Consider the following 17,024-nt stretch of genomic DNA (forward strand, 5'->3'; position numbering starts at 1 on the left):
GATGTTTTGTCCCATAGCTTTCCTTAGGCAAGAGACATGAAAAACGTTATGAATGCAGCTCCCCTTTGGAAGTTCCAGCTCATAGGCAACTTCACCGATGAGGTGAACTACACAATAACAACCATAAAATTGTGGCTACAATTTTTCTCTCCCTTTTACCTTTAATGAGGACTTCCTGTATGGCTTAAGTCTGAGATAGACCAAGTCTCCCACTTCGAAACTTCTCTCGATCCGGTGTTTGTCGGCATACATCTTTTATTGATTTTGTGCCCTTCGTAAGTTTTCCTTCAAGCATCTCAAGACTTCCTGCCCCTCCTGAAGCCAATCCCTCACCCTTGGTGTGCGAATGCCACCCAGCACTGTGTCAATAAATGAAAGGGGTTCATACCCATATAGTGCTTCCAAGGGTGTCATCCCGATGGACATGTGTTAAGTGGTATTGTAACAGTATTCTCCTCGATGCATCCATTTGACCCACACATTGTTGTGCCGAAATGTATTTCCGAAGGTAGCCTTCTAGCCACTTGTTCACAATCTTCTTTTGTCCGTCTATCTGAGGGTGGTAACTAGTACTGGGCGACAATTCAGTTCTTGCCAACCGATACAGTTATGTCTCGAAAATACTGATAAATCGTCCATCCCAGTCACTAACAATGTTTCGGGGCAATGCATGTAGACGAAAGACTTCTCTGAAAAATAGATCGGTTACCTATGCTGCCTAAAAATCTGAGAGGATGGCAAAGAAATGTAAATACTTCATCAATCTGTCAACTACCACGAAGATACAATCCTTTCCATTCACCTTTGGAAGTCCAGTAATGAAGTCCATCAAGATACTTTAACACTTTTGTTCTGGTATAGGCAAAGATTGCTGGCAAACCTCACACTCTCTTACACTCTGCAATACATCTCCTTTAAGACCTTTCCATGAAAACCTGTCCCTGAGTTGTCTGTAAGTTTTGAGAAACCTGGGTGTCCAGCCAAGGGCGAGGCATGTATCTCCTCCAAGATTTTATGCTTCAGTTTGGATTCAGGCACTAAGTATATTGGATTCTTATAATAAATCATGTCATCCACCACTTTGTACCGATCATCCTGAGTGTTGTCATTCATTAGCTCACAGGCAAATGTGTTTTTGGAATATTCCACCGATAAATGTGCTTTCCAGTCAGTTGTAATTTGAGTCAATAAGTAGATGTCGAGTTTCCTACACAAGGCATCTACAACCACATTGTTCTTTCCCTTCACATATTCAATGTCGAAATCAAAAGCATAAATCTTGCTTACCCATTTTTATTGCCTCTCGTTCAAATCTCTTGCTCCAGAAAATATCTCAAACTATTATGATTAGTATAGACGACAAACTTGGCACCCACCAGATACTGTCGGAACTTGGTCAGTGCATGTACGATGGCCAACATCTCTTTGTCATAAATGGAATATAGACACTCTGCTTGTGTAAGTTTTTGAGTCTCATAGGCTATGGGGTGTCTATCTTGCATGAGTACCACACCAATGCCTTCTCTGGATGCGTCACACTCCAGAATGAATGGTTGAGTGAAGTCAAGTAAGGAGAGTACTAGGCAGGTGCTCATTACTTCTTTCAACTTATCAAAACAATGTTACGCCTTTTCATTCCATTGGAAGGAGCCCTTTTTTGTTAGATCTATTAATAGTGCATTGAGCTAAGAGAAGCCTTTTACAAACCTCCCATAATAATTGCACAGTCCAAATAACCCTCGCAGCTCCGAAATCGATTTGCGGGAGGGTGGCCAATCAAGGATAGCCTGAACCTTCTCCTAATGAACTTGTACTAAATGTTTACTAACAACGTTTCCCAAGTACAATATTTTTGTCATACCAAATTCACACTTGGTTCACTTGGCAAACAAAGACTAAGCCTTCATGATCCCTAAGACTTCATCCAAATGCTTCAGGTGTTCTTCCCATGTCTTTCTAAAAATAAGGATATCATCGAAGAATACCAGTAAGTACTTATGCAATTGTTTGTTGAAGATGCAATTCATGCATGACTGGAAGGTAGCGGATGCATTTGTTAATCCGAACGGCATGACCAGAAACTCAAAATGCCCATAGTGACAACAAAAAGTTGTATTCTCTACGTCTTCTTCCCTCATGCGGATTTGATTGTATCCAAATCGGAGATCTATTTTTGAAAAATAAACCGCACCATGTTATTCATCCAACAATTCATCGATCCTAGGAATAGGATATCTATTTTTTATTGTCTTTTTGTTCAACGCACGGTAGTCCACAAACATGCACATCTTTTCGTCCTTTTTAACCAATATTATTGAGGATGCAAAAGGGCTAGAACTAGGACGGATCCACCCTTTCTCAAGCAGTTCCTGAATCGTCTTTTCAATCTCATCTTTGAATTTCTTGGGTTGGCGGTAAGGTGTGGTTATGATTGGCTTGGTGCCTACTACCAACTCGATAGTATGTTCAGGCCCACAATGGGGAGGTATGCCAGGAGGAATGTCTATAAAAACTTTATCATGAGCACTCAAGAAATTTTGAAGATCGTCATTCTAGTGAGGTCTCCGTTGTCCATTTATGGGTTCTGCCAAAACAAAACAGTGTGCGGCCCAAGCAATGTCATCATGCCAAAAGATTGCCTCCATCCAATGTGTTGAAAATTTCTTCGGTCCCTCATTGGCCATTCCACGGAGAACAACCTTCTTCCCATTAACAACAAAAGTGAAGTCCATTCGTTTGAAGCTCTAAGTGTATTCATCAAGTGTCTCTATCCACTGTATGCCCTAAATAACCTCCATATCATCTAGGTCCACCATAAAGAAATCCTCTATCACAGTGTGGTTAGCCATGGTGATACTTAGTTGGGGAACAACGTGTGTATAGGGGAAAAGGGTCCCTCTGGCGACCTTGACCTAGAATCCTGTGTGCATCTCAGTAGGTAGACCTCTTCATTTCACCAAAGATGAGTTTATGAAGTTTAGAGTGACTCCACTATTGAGCATCACCATTGCCCTTTGTCCTTGAAGGGTTCCCCGTACACGAAACACCATACACCTCGGGCTCCCAACTAAGGCGATAGTTCCTTCACATTGTAACAATGCTACTTGTGCGGTTCAAACTAACCATTTTGGTGTACTCGTAGGAATGGTTGTCTTCGGAGGGTAGATCTTCCTGTTTGTCCTCATCATCAGATATGACTTCAATGTAGTGAATTTTTCCTTTCCCAAGGCATTTGTGCCTAGGTTCCCATAGTCCCTTGCAATTAAAACATAGTTTCTTCCTTCGAAGCTCCTATCTGGTAGCTTCACCCAATGATGGCTTCTTCGGCAAAGGTTTATTATCTTTGTCCTCGGGAAATACTAGCAATTTGGAATGTAACCTCAAGAGGATGACGTCGATGATGATGCCATACTCCGAGCCTTCTTAATGGCCTCAGACAGGGTAGCAGGATTGAATCCTTTTACCTAACCCTTCAGTGGTTCTGTCAATCTGTCCATGAAGAGCACTATCTTCTTCTTTCGAAAATGTCCGTGACCGAAATAAAGAGTTTTTGAAATTTCGTTATGTATTGGTCGACCAATCCAGTTTGCCTCAGTTCTGCCAATTCTTTGAAATTAACTTTCGGATCTTTACCATCAAATCGATCTATCAATCTTTTAGTGAATTCTGCATAGGTATTTATTTGGTCATGCCCCAATGTGATGGTGTCGTGATGCCACCACTCGTGCCACTCCCTCCAAGTGTGATGTTGCAAATTTGATTGCTTCTTCTTCTGGCATTAAATTAAGTTTGAAGTATTGACCTTCATCACCCACGCTTGAACAGACATGGATTCAGATCTGTCAAATGGTGACAGATTTACTTAACTTCTTTCTGAGATCATCGTTAAAATATCCTCGATTTCCGCCTCCCGAATATCTCATTCTCAGTTCTGCGTAATCTTTGTAGGTTATATCTTCCTCAAAATTTGCATTCTTCTAGTGTTCTCTCAACTATTCTTGAACTTCCTTGAAGGTTGTCTACTTCCCTCCGTGTGGTGTCTCCATCTGTGGGGGGAAAGATGGCATGGAAGGTCGAGAATGTGTTGGATGAGGGCTTGCCTTACCTAACACCAAGTCAACGCTATAACCATTTTGTTCACCAAATATCTTATTCTCTACCAATTTTCTAAGAGTTTCTTCCATGAGTCGCTGAGTATCATTGATCTGCGCCTGATTCCTTGCAAGTTCTCTTAGTAGTGCCAAGAGTTCGACAGCCATAGGTTCTTATTCCACCACCATTCTATCAACTAAGTGGGATCTTCTTCTCTTCCGGCTATAACTCTCATTCACTGTCCACAGGCTGGTTGGATGGTTAGCTTTAATATCACTGTAATGTTCCCAAGTACAAAGTGATTGGAACTGTATGGAGATGACTGCTTAAGGTCCGTACAAAGTGTCTTCGCAGAGGCCATACGGTGGATGTGTTGGTGATCACGCCTATGTTGGTGACCGTATGATGGAAGTGAAGGGAGGTCATCCAGTATACCAAGCAAAGGAGGGGTTGTACGGTGTCTAGGCTTTGACCATATAGTTGGTATAAGGGAGATCGTACGGTATGGTGCAAGGAGGGAGTCTGTATGGTGATGAGGAGGGGGTACGATATAAAGACAAGATCATACAGTGTGTGTAGTTCGTACAGTAGGACAAGATGGAGGCCGAAAGAGTCGTACAAAGGGGTGAAGATGATGGTGTGTTGCTTGCAAGATGTCCTACGTTCGTACAGTGGTACAGGCAGGAGGTTGTACGGAAAGGTTAAGGTGATCACAGCAAGGGGAGATGCAGAAGAATTCGGCAATGTCATTTGAAATGCAAATGCAAATATCTTGCAGAAGCCAAAGACCAAATAGATACACACTTGTTACCGAACAATAATGATATTTCCACATACAAATGATGCTTCGATTTGTCAGATCTGAGCCGAGAAGTACACAAACGAAATAGGGTGAGGGTTGAATCCCACCAAAACAAGAATAGCCAAGTAGGGAAGATCTTTAACTTCCAAAATAGAGAACAACAAAGAATCCAAATAGGAATTTGCAGTACAAAGAAATAATATAAATCGCATACCAACAACTACCTACAAGCCGTGCTTAAATACCCATGGGGGAAACTTTCCGAAGGTGTATAAAGACTGTTGACGGCTACACCTACCTATGGAAACAAAAATAAAAATGGGTCCGAGATATACTAAATCAATCAGCCCATTAACAAATATTTGATTAATTATTTATTTTATGACATGAACATTACATTATTCTTTATTTTAATTTTCTAACCTCCCAGAATAGGAGAAGTTAGAATATTCATTCTGTTTAATTATCAAGCGGGAGGGCACATTACATTCATAACTGTTTCAAATTCATAAGTTAAAGTTAATTCCTACCACTTGTGCATAGCCTATAGAGAATGATTGTTGTCCCCAAGCTCGGGCACCTCTTGTTTCCAGTTTTGTTTAGATTGCCCATAGCAAAAAGACATATTTTCAAACCTAGAGAAGAAAAGGGCGGAACAAGTTGTCAACTAGATAGACTGTTCAATATACACACAGCAAATATCTACCATGTTAAGAAAATCAAGTTTAGCACAATATTTCAAATGTGCAAACCGAATTAAAAAACAATTAAAGATAACAGTCACCTGGTGAGCTTCATGGACATCTGTCACAATTGGCAAGTCAAAGGTGGTCTTCACCCTTTCTAAAATCTGCACACAAAAAGAGGAAAGAAACCCAAAATTAACAAAGATGGCAGAAATACTAAGCACTATTCATGTCCATGTGACATTTTCTTTCTGATATATACTGATCAATTAAATAATCACCTTACCATTTAATTTATTTCTTGTTAAACCTTTATCACATTCATTAACGTTATTGATTTGGCGGTGTTCTCATTTATGGTCAATAATAATAATGGCTATCTATTACTTGTTAAAAAATTAGCACAAAAAAATATTGCTTATTTAGAAATAAAAAGAAAGAAATTGAATAACGATGAGTGCTTTTGGATAAGATTGTGTATGTATTTCTTCATCAACATTTCAGATCACACTCCATTATCCATCATCAGAATGCAGCACACACTAGACATACATACACAACCTTATCCAGAAGCACTTGCTAGACCTGCAGATTGTGGAAATCTGATAAATCTTAATTAATTGCTTTTCAAAACAAAAGGTGGAGCTTCAAAAGAAATTTCAAAAATCTGCAAACACTAAACTACTTAAAATTTTAAATCAACAATAAAGGCAAAAATTACTTAACACTATTCATATCGATGTGACACTTTCCTTCCAATATATAGTGATCGATTCAGAAATCACCTGACTATTACATTATTCTTTTATTGCTAAGTCTTTGTTGGATCTCTTAGGGCCCGTTTGGTTGCAAGCATAGGAATAGAAAATTAGAATGCATATGTGGAATAGGAATGGAAATGAGGAATAGGAATGGAAAAGAGTAATCCCATTCTTGTTTGGTTTGCCTAGTATTTGACTGGGAATATGTTACTCTCTTGTTTGGTTGTACAAAATTGGAATTGGAATTGGTTGTTACTTCTGATAATATGACGAAGCCTGAAAGTGGTGTTGAGAAGCCGGAGCTTGTGGCACAAATGGTGGAAAGGTAAGTATGCTGGCTTTAAATCGAAAACATTATTAGAGCATCTTAGAAATATAATATGAAAATGAAAATTGAATATCTTAACACACTGTGGACTATGATTCGAAAAGTAAAGTTCAATTCTAATGTGGGCTTATGCTAAATTGCATGGTTTATTAAACATGCTTCTTCTTATCCTTATATTGGTGCTCTGTTTTTTATTTATTGCATTCTCTAGAGTAGTTATGTAACTTTCGTTGGTACGCAGCTGTTATAGATCAGAATTGTATGCAAAATATTTTCATACGCTTGGACAGTTTATATATCATGTTGTAGTAAAATGCAAGAAAAAATGATTTTGTGAGGTTGTACAACATAGTTCAAGTAGTGTTTTTCATCTAGGAAATGTTCTAGATCTTTGCAATTATTGATGAATTTCAAGAGGTATTGCGCAGGACTCAGAATATTTCGAGAAGAAAGCTGAGTTATGTGTCGTGTGGAATGGGGAACCCCATAGACGACTGTTGGCGTTGTGACTCCAACTGGGTTAATAACAGAAAAAGGCTCGCTGACTGTGCCATTTGTTAAATTGTAGCTTCTGTTGGATTGAACTGTCTTAGAGTTAATCCTTTCTATAGTTATTGTTAATCGTTAATTATACATACTCTAATAGATATATAGATATATATATATATATATATATATTGTATGCTATATATATTATATATAATATATTGTATGCTATATATTATATATAATATATTTATATGTTATAATTAATAATGTTTTAATTAATGATTAATTAACATATATAACCATAGAGACATGTCTTTTCACAAGACATGCCTCTTGAAGATATATTTATATATCTTGGAAATCTGCAATTGAAAAACATAGAATTACAACAATGTTATTACATTTGCGGAGATCCTAAAATTTAACACCATTGGATTTGGCAAAAATGCCATTGGAGGACAAAATGGGAGATTTTATATGTGGAGCCGTTGCAGATCAAACCACCGCCAAAAAAAGCCCTGCCGATAAAACTCCCTCATGGACCCTGCCCTTATGCGCTTGCCCACAGACCCGAAAATTTATTAAATTTGGCATAATAGGATTGAGAATAGGAATGGCCTATTCTAATAACAGGTTTTTTTTGGCATAGACTTATGCTCGTTTTAGGGGTCAAATTGGAATACGAAACCCTATTCTCTATTCCAATTTGGCCAACCAAATGGAGAACTGAAAACATATTCCAGAATGTCTATTCCTATTCCAGCAACCAAACGGGCCCTTAATGTTATTGATCTTCCAGTGTCCTCATCTTTGTTCAATTATAATAATGGCTACTTGTTAAAAAGTTAGCACAATAAGTATAAACAATGTAACCCCAGCCTACCATTACTAATTAAAATATAAAAAATAATTATTGTTATTCAGAAATAGAAAAATGAAGCTTGGAAATAAATTTACAAAAACTGCAAAAACTAAACTAAATTACCTTGAGTGGTGATTCTCCTTGATACAAGTGTTTTAGACCCCATAATACCTACCTAATGGTCATCGAGGAAAAGGAATAACTTGAAAGCTCTAAACTCTGGTAGCCCTTGGTAATAAGTAGAAAATGAGTTTTGGGAGACTGAAGAGTGCAATGTAGGAATTTATTTATGTTTTTTTTTTGTCCTTTGTAAGTAATTTAAAAGCCATTTTTTGGGCTTGTCTATAATTAGTTGTTTTTTTCTGTGGGTTTTACTAAATGTTATTTCAAGTCCATCTCTTTAGAAACCCCTTGTTTGTACAGTACTCCTAGGCTCACCTTTGGACTTTCCAGGGCATGGCCATTCACTATGAGTACATCTTAGACATACTTGGGTCAGATAATCAAGTTTCAAACATGTACAAACCTAAGCTCAAAATTTGAACCCAACCTATCTAGTCCTAGACCACTCTATCTCAATGTGCCAATTAAAAATTAAATACTTTTAAGAAATTTTTTAGTTGTTGGATCATGTTTCAATGGGACAGGGATAAAAAGGTGTATATTCTTCCCACACAAATAGCTAATCAACAATATCAATAAGACCTTCCCAATCATTGCATCAAGTGATGCAAACCAGGAAATAAGATTGTGAATTTTTTAGTTCAATTGTACTTTGCTCTTCTATGGTTCCCAGGTGTAGCGTCCTAAATTGTAAGCACTTACAATTTTGGTTCTTAGCTGGGCCCTAATTTATTGTCCAAGGCTTCCATTCCTGTTATGCTTGATGATTGATTTTGTGCACATTTCTAGAATCTTAATTTCAAAATTGGCTCAACGTAAATCTGAGTCCCTTTACTTGGAGTGTAAGGGGTGACTTAGCTTGCCCCTACCTTGGGAGTTGCCCCTTAAATGGCAAGAGGAGCCCAAATTTGAATTGGAGGTCGGTCTTTTGATTTTGGGTGGGATTTCAGATCTTTGTCAGCCTTTATTGAGCTCTGAGCTCCAGAATTGCTAGGAGGTATAACTACAAGGCTGACTCCCTCCTTATGGGATCCATCTTGAAGACACAACATGAATTCACATCGAATCCAAGACATTGCAATTCAAGCCACTCAAGCTACTCAGATCTAGTCCGAATATTTGTTTATCAGTCTGTTATATGCCTGTATCTACAGGTTTGTCTTCATTTTATCCTATCTCATATGACTTCATTTCTTTATTCCAAATTGCAATAATCATTCATTATACTCCTAACAGAGGGGAAACCCTTACACCCATTCAGCATTGAGTTCCCTTAAGCCTAGTGAGTACTTTCCCCTTCCTAATGCAATGGTAAAGAAAAAATTTTGGGAGTGATGCTTCCTAGTTTCATTGACCATCCTAGTGAACATTTATCCCATACCCTATTCATCATGCCCATTTCTTTTTTTTCTTTCATCACATCTTAGTGAATCTGATTTCCTTACATTTCCATTCTGGTTTGGTGCTCAGATCAGATTTGCATTACATTTTTAAAGTTTATTTCAAGCATTTCCTAGCTTTTATGCACAATCATTATGATACATTAAGTCTTGTTTTGCATGTTCTCTATCTTTCTATTTCAGATCTGATTTACATTTACTTCTTAAAATATTTTAATGCTCAATCAGTAATTGGGTTGCATTATTTAGACATCTCGTTCTTTCATTGCTTTGTGTATGAGTGTTATAACCTTGAGCCCTACATAAAACATATCTGTGAGAAGTTGTAGACTAACAGATTCCTTCAGGGGTGTTGATCCTAAGTCTAATGTATACTCCATAAGAATATGGACAATAATTCCATGCCTCAGAATGACATATCTACTATTTTTCAGAATCCCTCTTCCCATTCTTCTCATTATGAGGATGTAATGTTCCCAACAACACACCTGAGAGAAAGTGCTATCATTATTTAAGCATAGATTCCCTCTTGCATGTCACTTTGTTTTACCCTTCGATAATCATAGCGCAAACATTCTGAAGACAAGCTTGAACTCTATGGTGTTTAACAGGTGTGACATGTTAGCCATATGGCGTGTTAATAGTAAGTGCTAATAGTACATGTTAACAGGTGCAGCATGTTAGCTATACGACATACTAACAAATGTGACATGTTATCCGTACAGTGTGTTAATAGGAGTGGTATGTTGCTTGTACGGTGTGTGCAATCAAAGTGTTTTTGATACATAGGTGTATTGTGGGAACATTTCAAAAAAATCTCATGATTACGAAAAGCTTGAACAATGGTTAGGTCAAACATTCTAACAGTGAGCCAATCCTTTTGGTAAAAGGATTAAGGAAGTTAATTCACAATGATGAACATGGTATTGATTGATTATGTGGCATATCCGATGTTATTGATAACATTCTCAAGAATATGAAATGTTTTACTCAAGATCTTAATCTTTCTAATCAAAATATCAATGTTGAAAATCCTATTCCTACTCCAACATCCTTACCTAATGCGCCTACGAATACTCCATCTATCATGGCTACATCTATTCAAAATGTCAATACTACACATGCTAGTCTTGAAAGTATTCCTACTAATATCATCCCTCCTATGAGTGTCCCATGTATTTCTCAACCACAATCTATACCTACCTACCATATTGTCCCACCTTCATATTCAATTGCTCCCTCCATTTCCCACAACGTTTCAAATCCTTCACTTTCATACATGTCCAATACCAACATATCCACCAAAGAAACCATTGAAACCTTGCCTAGAGTGTTTCATCCTTGCAGCAACAACTTGCTTCCATAACCAAATCCAACTTCAATATTCCTACTCATGACAGTGCAAGCAATGTATCCTGTGATATGTTTCATGGCATTATCCCTCAATACATGGAAATACCTCTCTTGGAGACATATAATGGAAAAGGTGATCCCTTGACTCTGAAAACATTTCAAACCTTGCGTAGTGACTTCTCTCATGATCATAGACTTATGGCTACATTGTTTACTAGAACATTTAGAGATAAGATCTTGCAATTGTTTTTTTCCTTTGCCTCCTTATTCTATTGACTCATTTCAAAATCTTGTTAATGCTTTCATGCAATTGTTTTTAAAAAAAAATCGCTCCTCAAATTTCTTTAATTGGTTTGATTTATTGTCAACAAGGCTTACGAAAAACTGACTAATTTTATTGGTAGATTTGAACAATTGCATGCTCAAGTTTATTATCTTGTGCTTGATATGGATATTTGACGTATTTTCATTTCTAATTTGCAAAAAGACATTAGAATAAGTTATTGTTTTTTGAGTTTACCTCTTTTACCCAATTATTTGCAGTGCTTCATTATTATCAGCTCTAGGTGAGCCAATTTGAGTCATCCGCTCCCATGGCTTCGGTTATTAAGATTAATGCCTTTCAAAAGTTCCAAAAGCCCAGCAAAGATTTCAACATAATCAACAATTAGTCCAACAATATAGATACACGTGGAAATTGTTTACTGGTTACAATCATTGGATTTAATACATGCTATGGAAATAGAGATGTAACACAAGTAAATACAAATGCAATGTTTCAGAAAAACACAACTGTATATTCCATTAATACTTCTCTCTACAAAATGTGACAATAGAAGACAAGATGAGTTAACATTAGATCCCTTTCTTGTGAATGACAAAGCATACATATACTACTTGGAGATTGTGACTCAACCATCACGTCATAATGCCCTTCACTAACAAACAACTTCCTAACACATTCATAACTATCCCCAAGAGATAATACAATTTTGCAGACAACATTATCCCCCAAAAAAGAAAATTGTCTTCTAACGACACACAATAAAATGGAGATAACATTTCCTACTATATACCCAACAAGAAGAAAATCTAAGATGAAGATGGAGGGAGCTGTTGAAGCGTCCTTGAAGGCTATAATGCTGAAGGGTTCACTTGTGCCCACAACCCGTACACCTGTTGGGTCTGCACCTTCAAATCTTGTTCCACTTGCATTTGTGCCCCCACTTCTTGCTTTAATATCGTTGCAATATCCACTAGCTCAATCTCCTTCACCTCGAACTCTTCCTTTGCCTGATTCAACTGAGTCATAGCGGCCTCCAACTACGCCATGAGCTTCACTCTCTTTGTCTTCCAAGTCATTTGTTGGCTAACCAAGTCACTCTCCACTACTGTTAACCGGGTAGTTGACTCCTCCCGAGCCTTCTCTACTGCTACCTTATCTGCCTCACTCCGCCTCTAAGCATAGTAGGTGTCTTTGTACACATGCACTATCTCGCAAGTAAGTGCCTCGAGTTGGCTCTCCACTACCAACTCCCAAGTAGTCCAATCCTCCAACATCTGCGGAGTATCTGTATTAGGCCATCCTCATGCCTCAAAGTTGGTGGCAAATGCAATCGGACACCCTACTCTCATGAATGATAGCACATGCCCCAACTCCCAAAACACATCCTCTAAGGGCTCAAGCCATGAGCAAAAACCACCACCTGGCGTCCTCAAGTCACCATATCCACCAAGTACGCCTCTATATCCTTGCCAGGGATGTCTTTGGATGACTCTGTGGCTGGCTACTCCTATGCACAAAGGGTTATCTGTATGACCTCTACCATAGCCTGAGAAGTATCTACTGCAAGCAACCCCTCGTCCATCTCCATTGGATGACATCCTCCCTCCTCAGGTGCAAGTATAGTGGTCATGAAAAGCTTTCCTCCTAACTCCCCAACCTCGAAAGGAGTTGCGTCTCTCATTGGTGAGATTATAGTAGGTCCTCGTGTGACAAGGGTGAGATTGAACCATTGTGTCAAGTCGGTACATAGTCTAACCGGTATGGCTGGCAAGGTACCCCTCCCATCACAAAACTTTCTCTAGCTGGCTTGGCCAACAATTTTGCATCCACAATCACAACAGCATCAAACCCAACTACCTCTAGTCTAACCTATGGCTCGTTATGTGTCTCACTGCCCTATATCTCATGTGTCCCATCGGGTATCTCCATAACCTCCTCCAACACAACTTTAGGTGGTGATCTGCGATATGCTATCTCCTCTGAAATCATTGCCACTGCCTGTGAATTCTTTGCCTCAATCACAAGAGCTCTCTTCATCACCATCTCCGTCACTACTACTGATGGACTCATGTCGATGAGTGGTCTAACCTATTTGAAGGCAAGGATAGGTGTTGTGATCACGGCAGTGGTCAAATGTCTTATGGTAGGTAGGAGAGGTCGTGCAAATAGTATAGGTGCCAAAGTGACTACCTCCTCGTCTTCCTTGACCATTTGAGTGTTATCTCCCTCATCTATGTAACTTCCACTTTCAAAAGTATCTTGTCGACCACTATCCATCTCTCCATGCTCTGAATCTACCTCTTGCCTGTGTCATTTTTGCGCCGCAACAGCTTTTGGTCCTATGACAACCTTGTGTCCTCCGAGTGTATCCAAGTGATGCCAACGCATGATAGGAGGTTCTCTTGGCACCAAGGTACCTAGTTTGACCTCAAGTATGTCTACAGGGATCTGTCTGAGTGTAGCAACATCAAGAAACAACACGATAGCATAATGTGGCATGTAGGAATTCTTGTTCTACAATGTCATAAATTCGTACATCCGCTGAGATAGTAACCCTGCCGAATCGTACACCTTACCACTCATTAATCTATTCATGAGTGCTATCTGCAGAAAGGCAGTATCTAAGGCATGACTTGACCCTGCAAGCTTTCTTTTCACCACATCCATGAGGCATCATCACTGCCCTTCTCTGATAAAGAATTTCTTCATCCCCCTTCCTTTAGAGGCCTTCATGAGAGAATCTATTTCTTCCTATGAAAGGTCGTCCATATATACCAATCTAATGTAAAATTCCTTCAACCCTTCCTTCATTTTCTTAGCCTTCAAATCAATCTTTTGAGGTACATAGAACACTCATGAACTCAACTGCAGTGAAGGAAATCTCTAAATCACGACCAAGGTAGGAAACGGTACAAATCTTGGAGAACCTATCAAAAGTTTCAATTATAGTGCACAGGGGACTCTCAAATTCCTTGATACACAAAATAGGCACTTGGGCTGCCCAAAATAGGCACTTGGGCTGCCCATTGTACCTATGCCCTCCTCAAACTATCGTTTACCAAATCGTTCTCAGGCTTCTCCACCATTTCCGATAGTCCAATCATTCAAACCCTTGAATGGTATGGTCTGAAGCGCGATGTAGTCCTTTGACGAGATCGCAAGTGCCATCTACACTTTCGATTATATTTTCTTCTTTCAGTTGTCAATGCGACCTACAACTCGCACCCCTAAAGGTAGAATTTGTGCACTTTAATTCATATTGCTAGAACCAGAGTCAGTTGCCTACGTTTGTATATTCATTTTCCAACTTCTCTTTTAGGCCGAGTCCATAACGATTACTTGTCATTTTTGTGTAGAAAAGAAACGGTTAGGGCTTGTGTGTTTTCTCCTAATGTGTCGTACGACTTTCCACTCTTCAGCTATGTCTGGAAACTTCCTCCTTGCACCTACCCTTCTCCCTCTTGGCACGACGTTTCTTATTATTCTCCTCTTTGGATTATATGCTTTCTAATAATTCCTTCCTCCTGTACCTTCAGCCCCTACTGTTGTAGCCTTTTCTTTTACTTGTCATTCCACACTCCCTTTATGTGGCGTTTATGTATGCACACAATATTTGGTCGCAGGACCCCTTCCTTATACCTTCTTCTGCCTCTATTATTGATATAGTGCTTGTGTGTGTTCTCTTCCTGTTGACTATTCCTCTATATGCACTTCAAATGATGTCATGACCTTAATGCTAGGATGTGTCAAATGTGATCTCCGAGTGTGCCTAGTTTCTCCTTTGTGTGCAATGTTGTGCATCTCTACTCTAGTGCCAACAAGCTTTATCTACACTTATCTTTGGCGCGTTTTTTTTCTGGACGGTGCAAGTTTGTGTTCTTTCTCCCATGCCTTTCTCTGACGCTACACTCTTTGACGGCCTAGCCTGCAAGGTGATGTTTTTATCATTTCTCTCGGCGTAGCATGCTAACCCGAGATGCTTCAGTCTTCTCTATGGCTCTGTACAATACAATCATTATTTTCCAACCTATGCTTCATCCAATCTTGTGCCATACAAAATCCCAAGTTCTTTTCCTATTGTATGTGAGTATTAGGTCGAATTGTACGATGCTTATTCTTTCATTCCAAACCATGCTTTCTTTAAAAGTCATTTGTCTTGGCTTTTGTACAATGCCTAGATACTGCATAGCAAATTTTAATTTTTTTTCCTTCCTCTTACCATTGTATAATGATATGCCCTTCCTGTACCATCTTACAAGTGTTGATCTCAGTGTTAAGCTTCTATCACACACCTTCTTCGACTTCGGATACCTTACACCATACACTATCCCAAATTTCTTTTTGTTTTATGGCACTTGAGCCTCACCATGCAATGGACATAAGGTGGACTATTAATTCCCTTCAAAATGTTTTACTTCATTTCCTTCAACGTACAATGTTAGTGTTTTTCTTCTCATTGACTTCTCTAGCCGCACACTAAATGATGACTTCCATACATGTACGGGTACATTATATTCCATTTGGGAGCCTTCTGGTAAGTCAGTATGGTGATAATTTGTTCCCCTATTTGTTCTTCCTTGGGTTTTTATCGTACAGTCTATGCGATTGCATACCGTACGGATTGGGATTGTTGTTTTTTCCTTCTTCTTTTTAAATTTTTGCCAAAGTTATTTTTACCTTGGTGTGCACAATGGTTTGCTTGCCTCTCATGCTAGATTTTTAATTTTGAACCATTGATGAGGTTCGCTATCTCCTTCCTATCCAACTTCTACAATTTGATTGCTCCATTGTCACCAACTTCTCATACCTTGTATGGCCCAAGCTACTTTACTTTAAATTTTCCCGACTTTGATCTCATTGTGTCCATTATATTTCAACACTAGTGGTCTAGGTGCAAATCTTGTCCTCTTCAGGTGCTTGTCATGCTACACCTTTCATCGTTGTTGTGCTCTTTCAGTCGCCTACTATGCAATTAGACATCGTTCATTCAATTTATTGAGATTATACAGTCTTTCTCTCAAACTCCCCATATTTCCCAATTTGTTCTCAATAGCAATCCTTAGACTCAATGCCATAAACTCAACTAGTATGATAGCCTCTTGTTCATACATCAACTGAAAGGGTGTGTCCAGTAGTGACCTTGTAAGTGGTACAATAAGCCCACAACATAGAGGGCAACTGCTCTTCCCAATCCTCAATTTTGCATGATTTGTATATCACTGACACCAAATCTTGTTGGTGGCTACAGCTTAGCTATTAGCTATGGGGTAGTAGGGGCTTGATAAAGGGGGCAAAATCTTGAATTCAGTGGTGAGCATTTTGATCACATGATTGACAAAATATCCTCCTCGGTCACTTGTAGTCTAGATGAGTATACTGTATCATGTAATTCTATTCATATATAAATCTTGTCGTACTCAAGGTTAAAGTTATTCAAGAGTGCTCATGCTTCAGCCCACTTTGTAAGGTATTTCGTCGCTACAAAGATATACCTTCACCATCATGCTCTGCTTTCCTTAAGTGGCCCCATAAAGTCCAGTCCCCATCTCTCAAACAACTCTTGTGCATGTGAGGGTTTCAGAGGCATAAAGCCTCTCTTCAAGGGCTTCTCTGCTCTCTGACATGTATCACAACTTATGACCCATTCTCTCACATCATTGTAGATCATTGGCCACCACAATCTGGCCAGTAACACCTTTCATGTGGTTGTGTCTGGTCTCATGTGTCCTCCCACAAGACCTTCATGTGCTTCCCTAAGTACACTCAAAACTTCCTCCTCCATGACAAATTGGCGAAGGACTTGGCCAGACCCCATTTTGTACAATATGTTAATCAACTAAAA

At 38.9% G+C, this 17,024-nt stretch overlaps 1 protein-coding gene across 4 annotated transcripts in view; it reads right to left on the reverse strand.

Annotated features, from left to right (window-relative positions):
* LOC149565577 (2-dehydro-3-deoxyphosphooctonate aldolase) overlaps nucleotides 1–17,024 on the reverse strand; it is a 257,795-nt gene that overhangs the window by 188,573 nt on the left and 52,198 nt on the right. For all 4 annotated transcript variants that reach the window (XM_089819099.1, XM_089819100.1, XM_089819097.1 and 1 more), the window contains one exon: nucleotides 5,679–5,744. In XM_089819099.1, coding sequence (XP_089675225.1) covers nucleotides 5,679–5,744 — 66 coding nt within the window. The remainder of the gene's footprint in view (nucleotides 1–5,678; nucleotides 5,745–17,024) is intronic.

Source organism: Cupressus sempervirens, chromosome 3 (assembly GCF_028749045.1).
Source record: "Cupressus sempervirens isolate cs-2001-9-10 chromosome 3, ASM2874904v1, whole genome shotgun sequence".
Classification (NCBI taxonomy): Eukaryota; Viridiplantae; Streptophyta; class Pinopsida; order Cupressales; family Cupressaceae; genus Cupressus; species Cupressus sempervirens.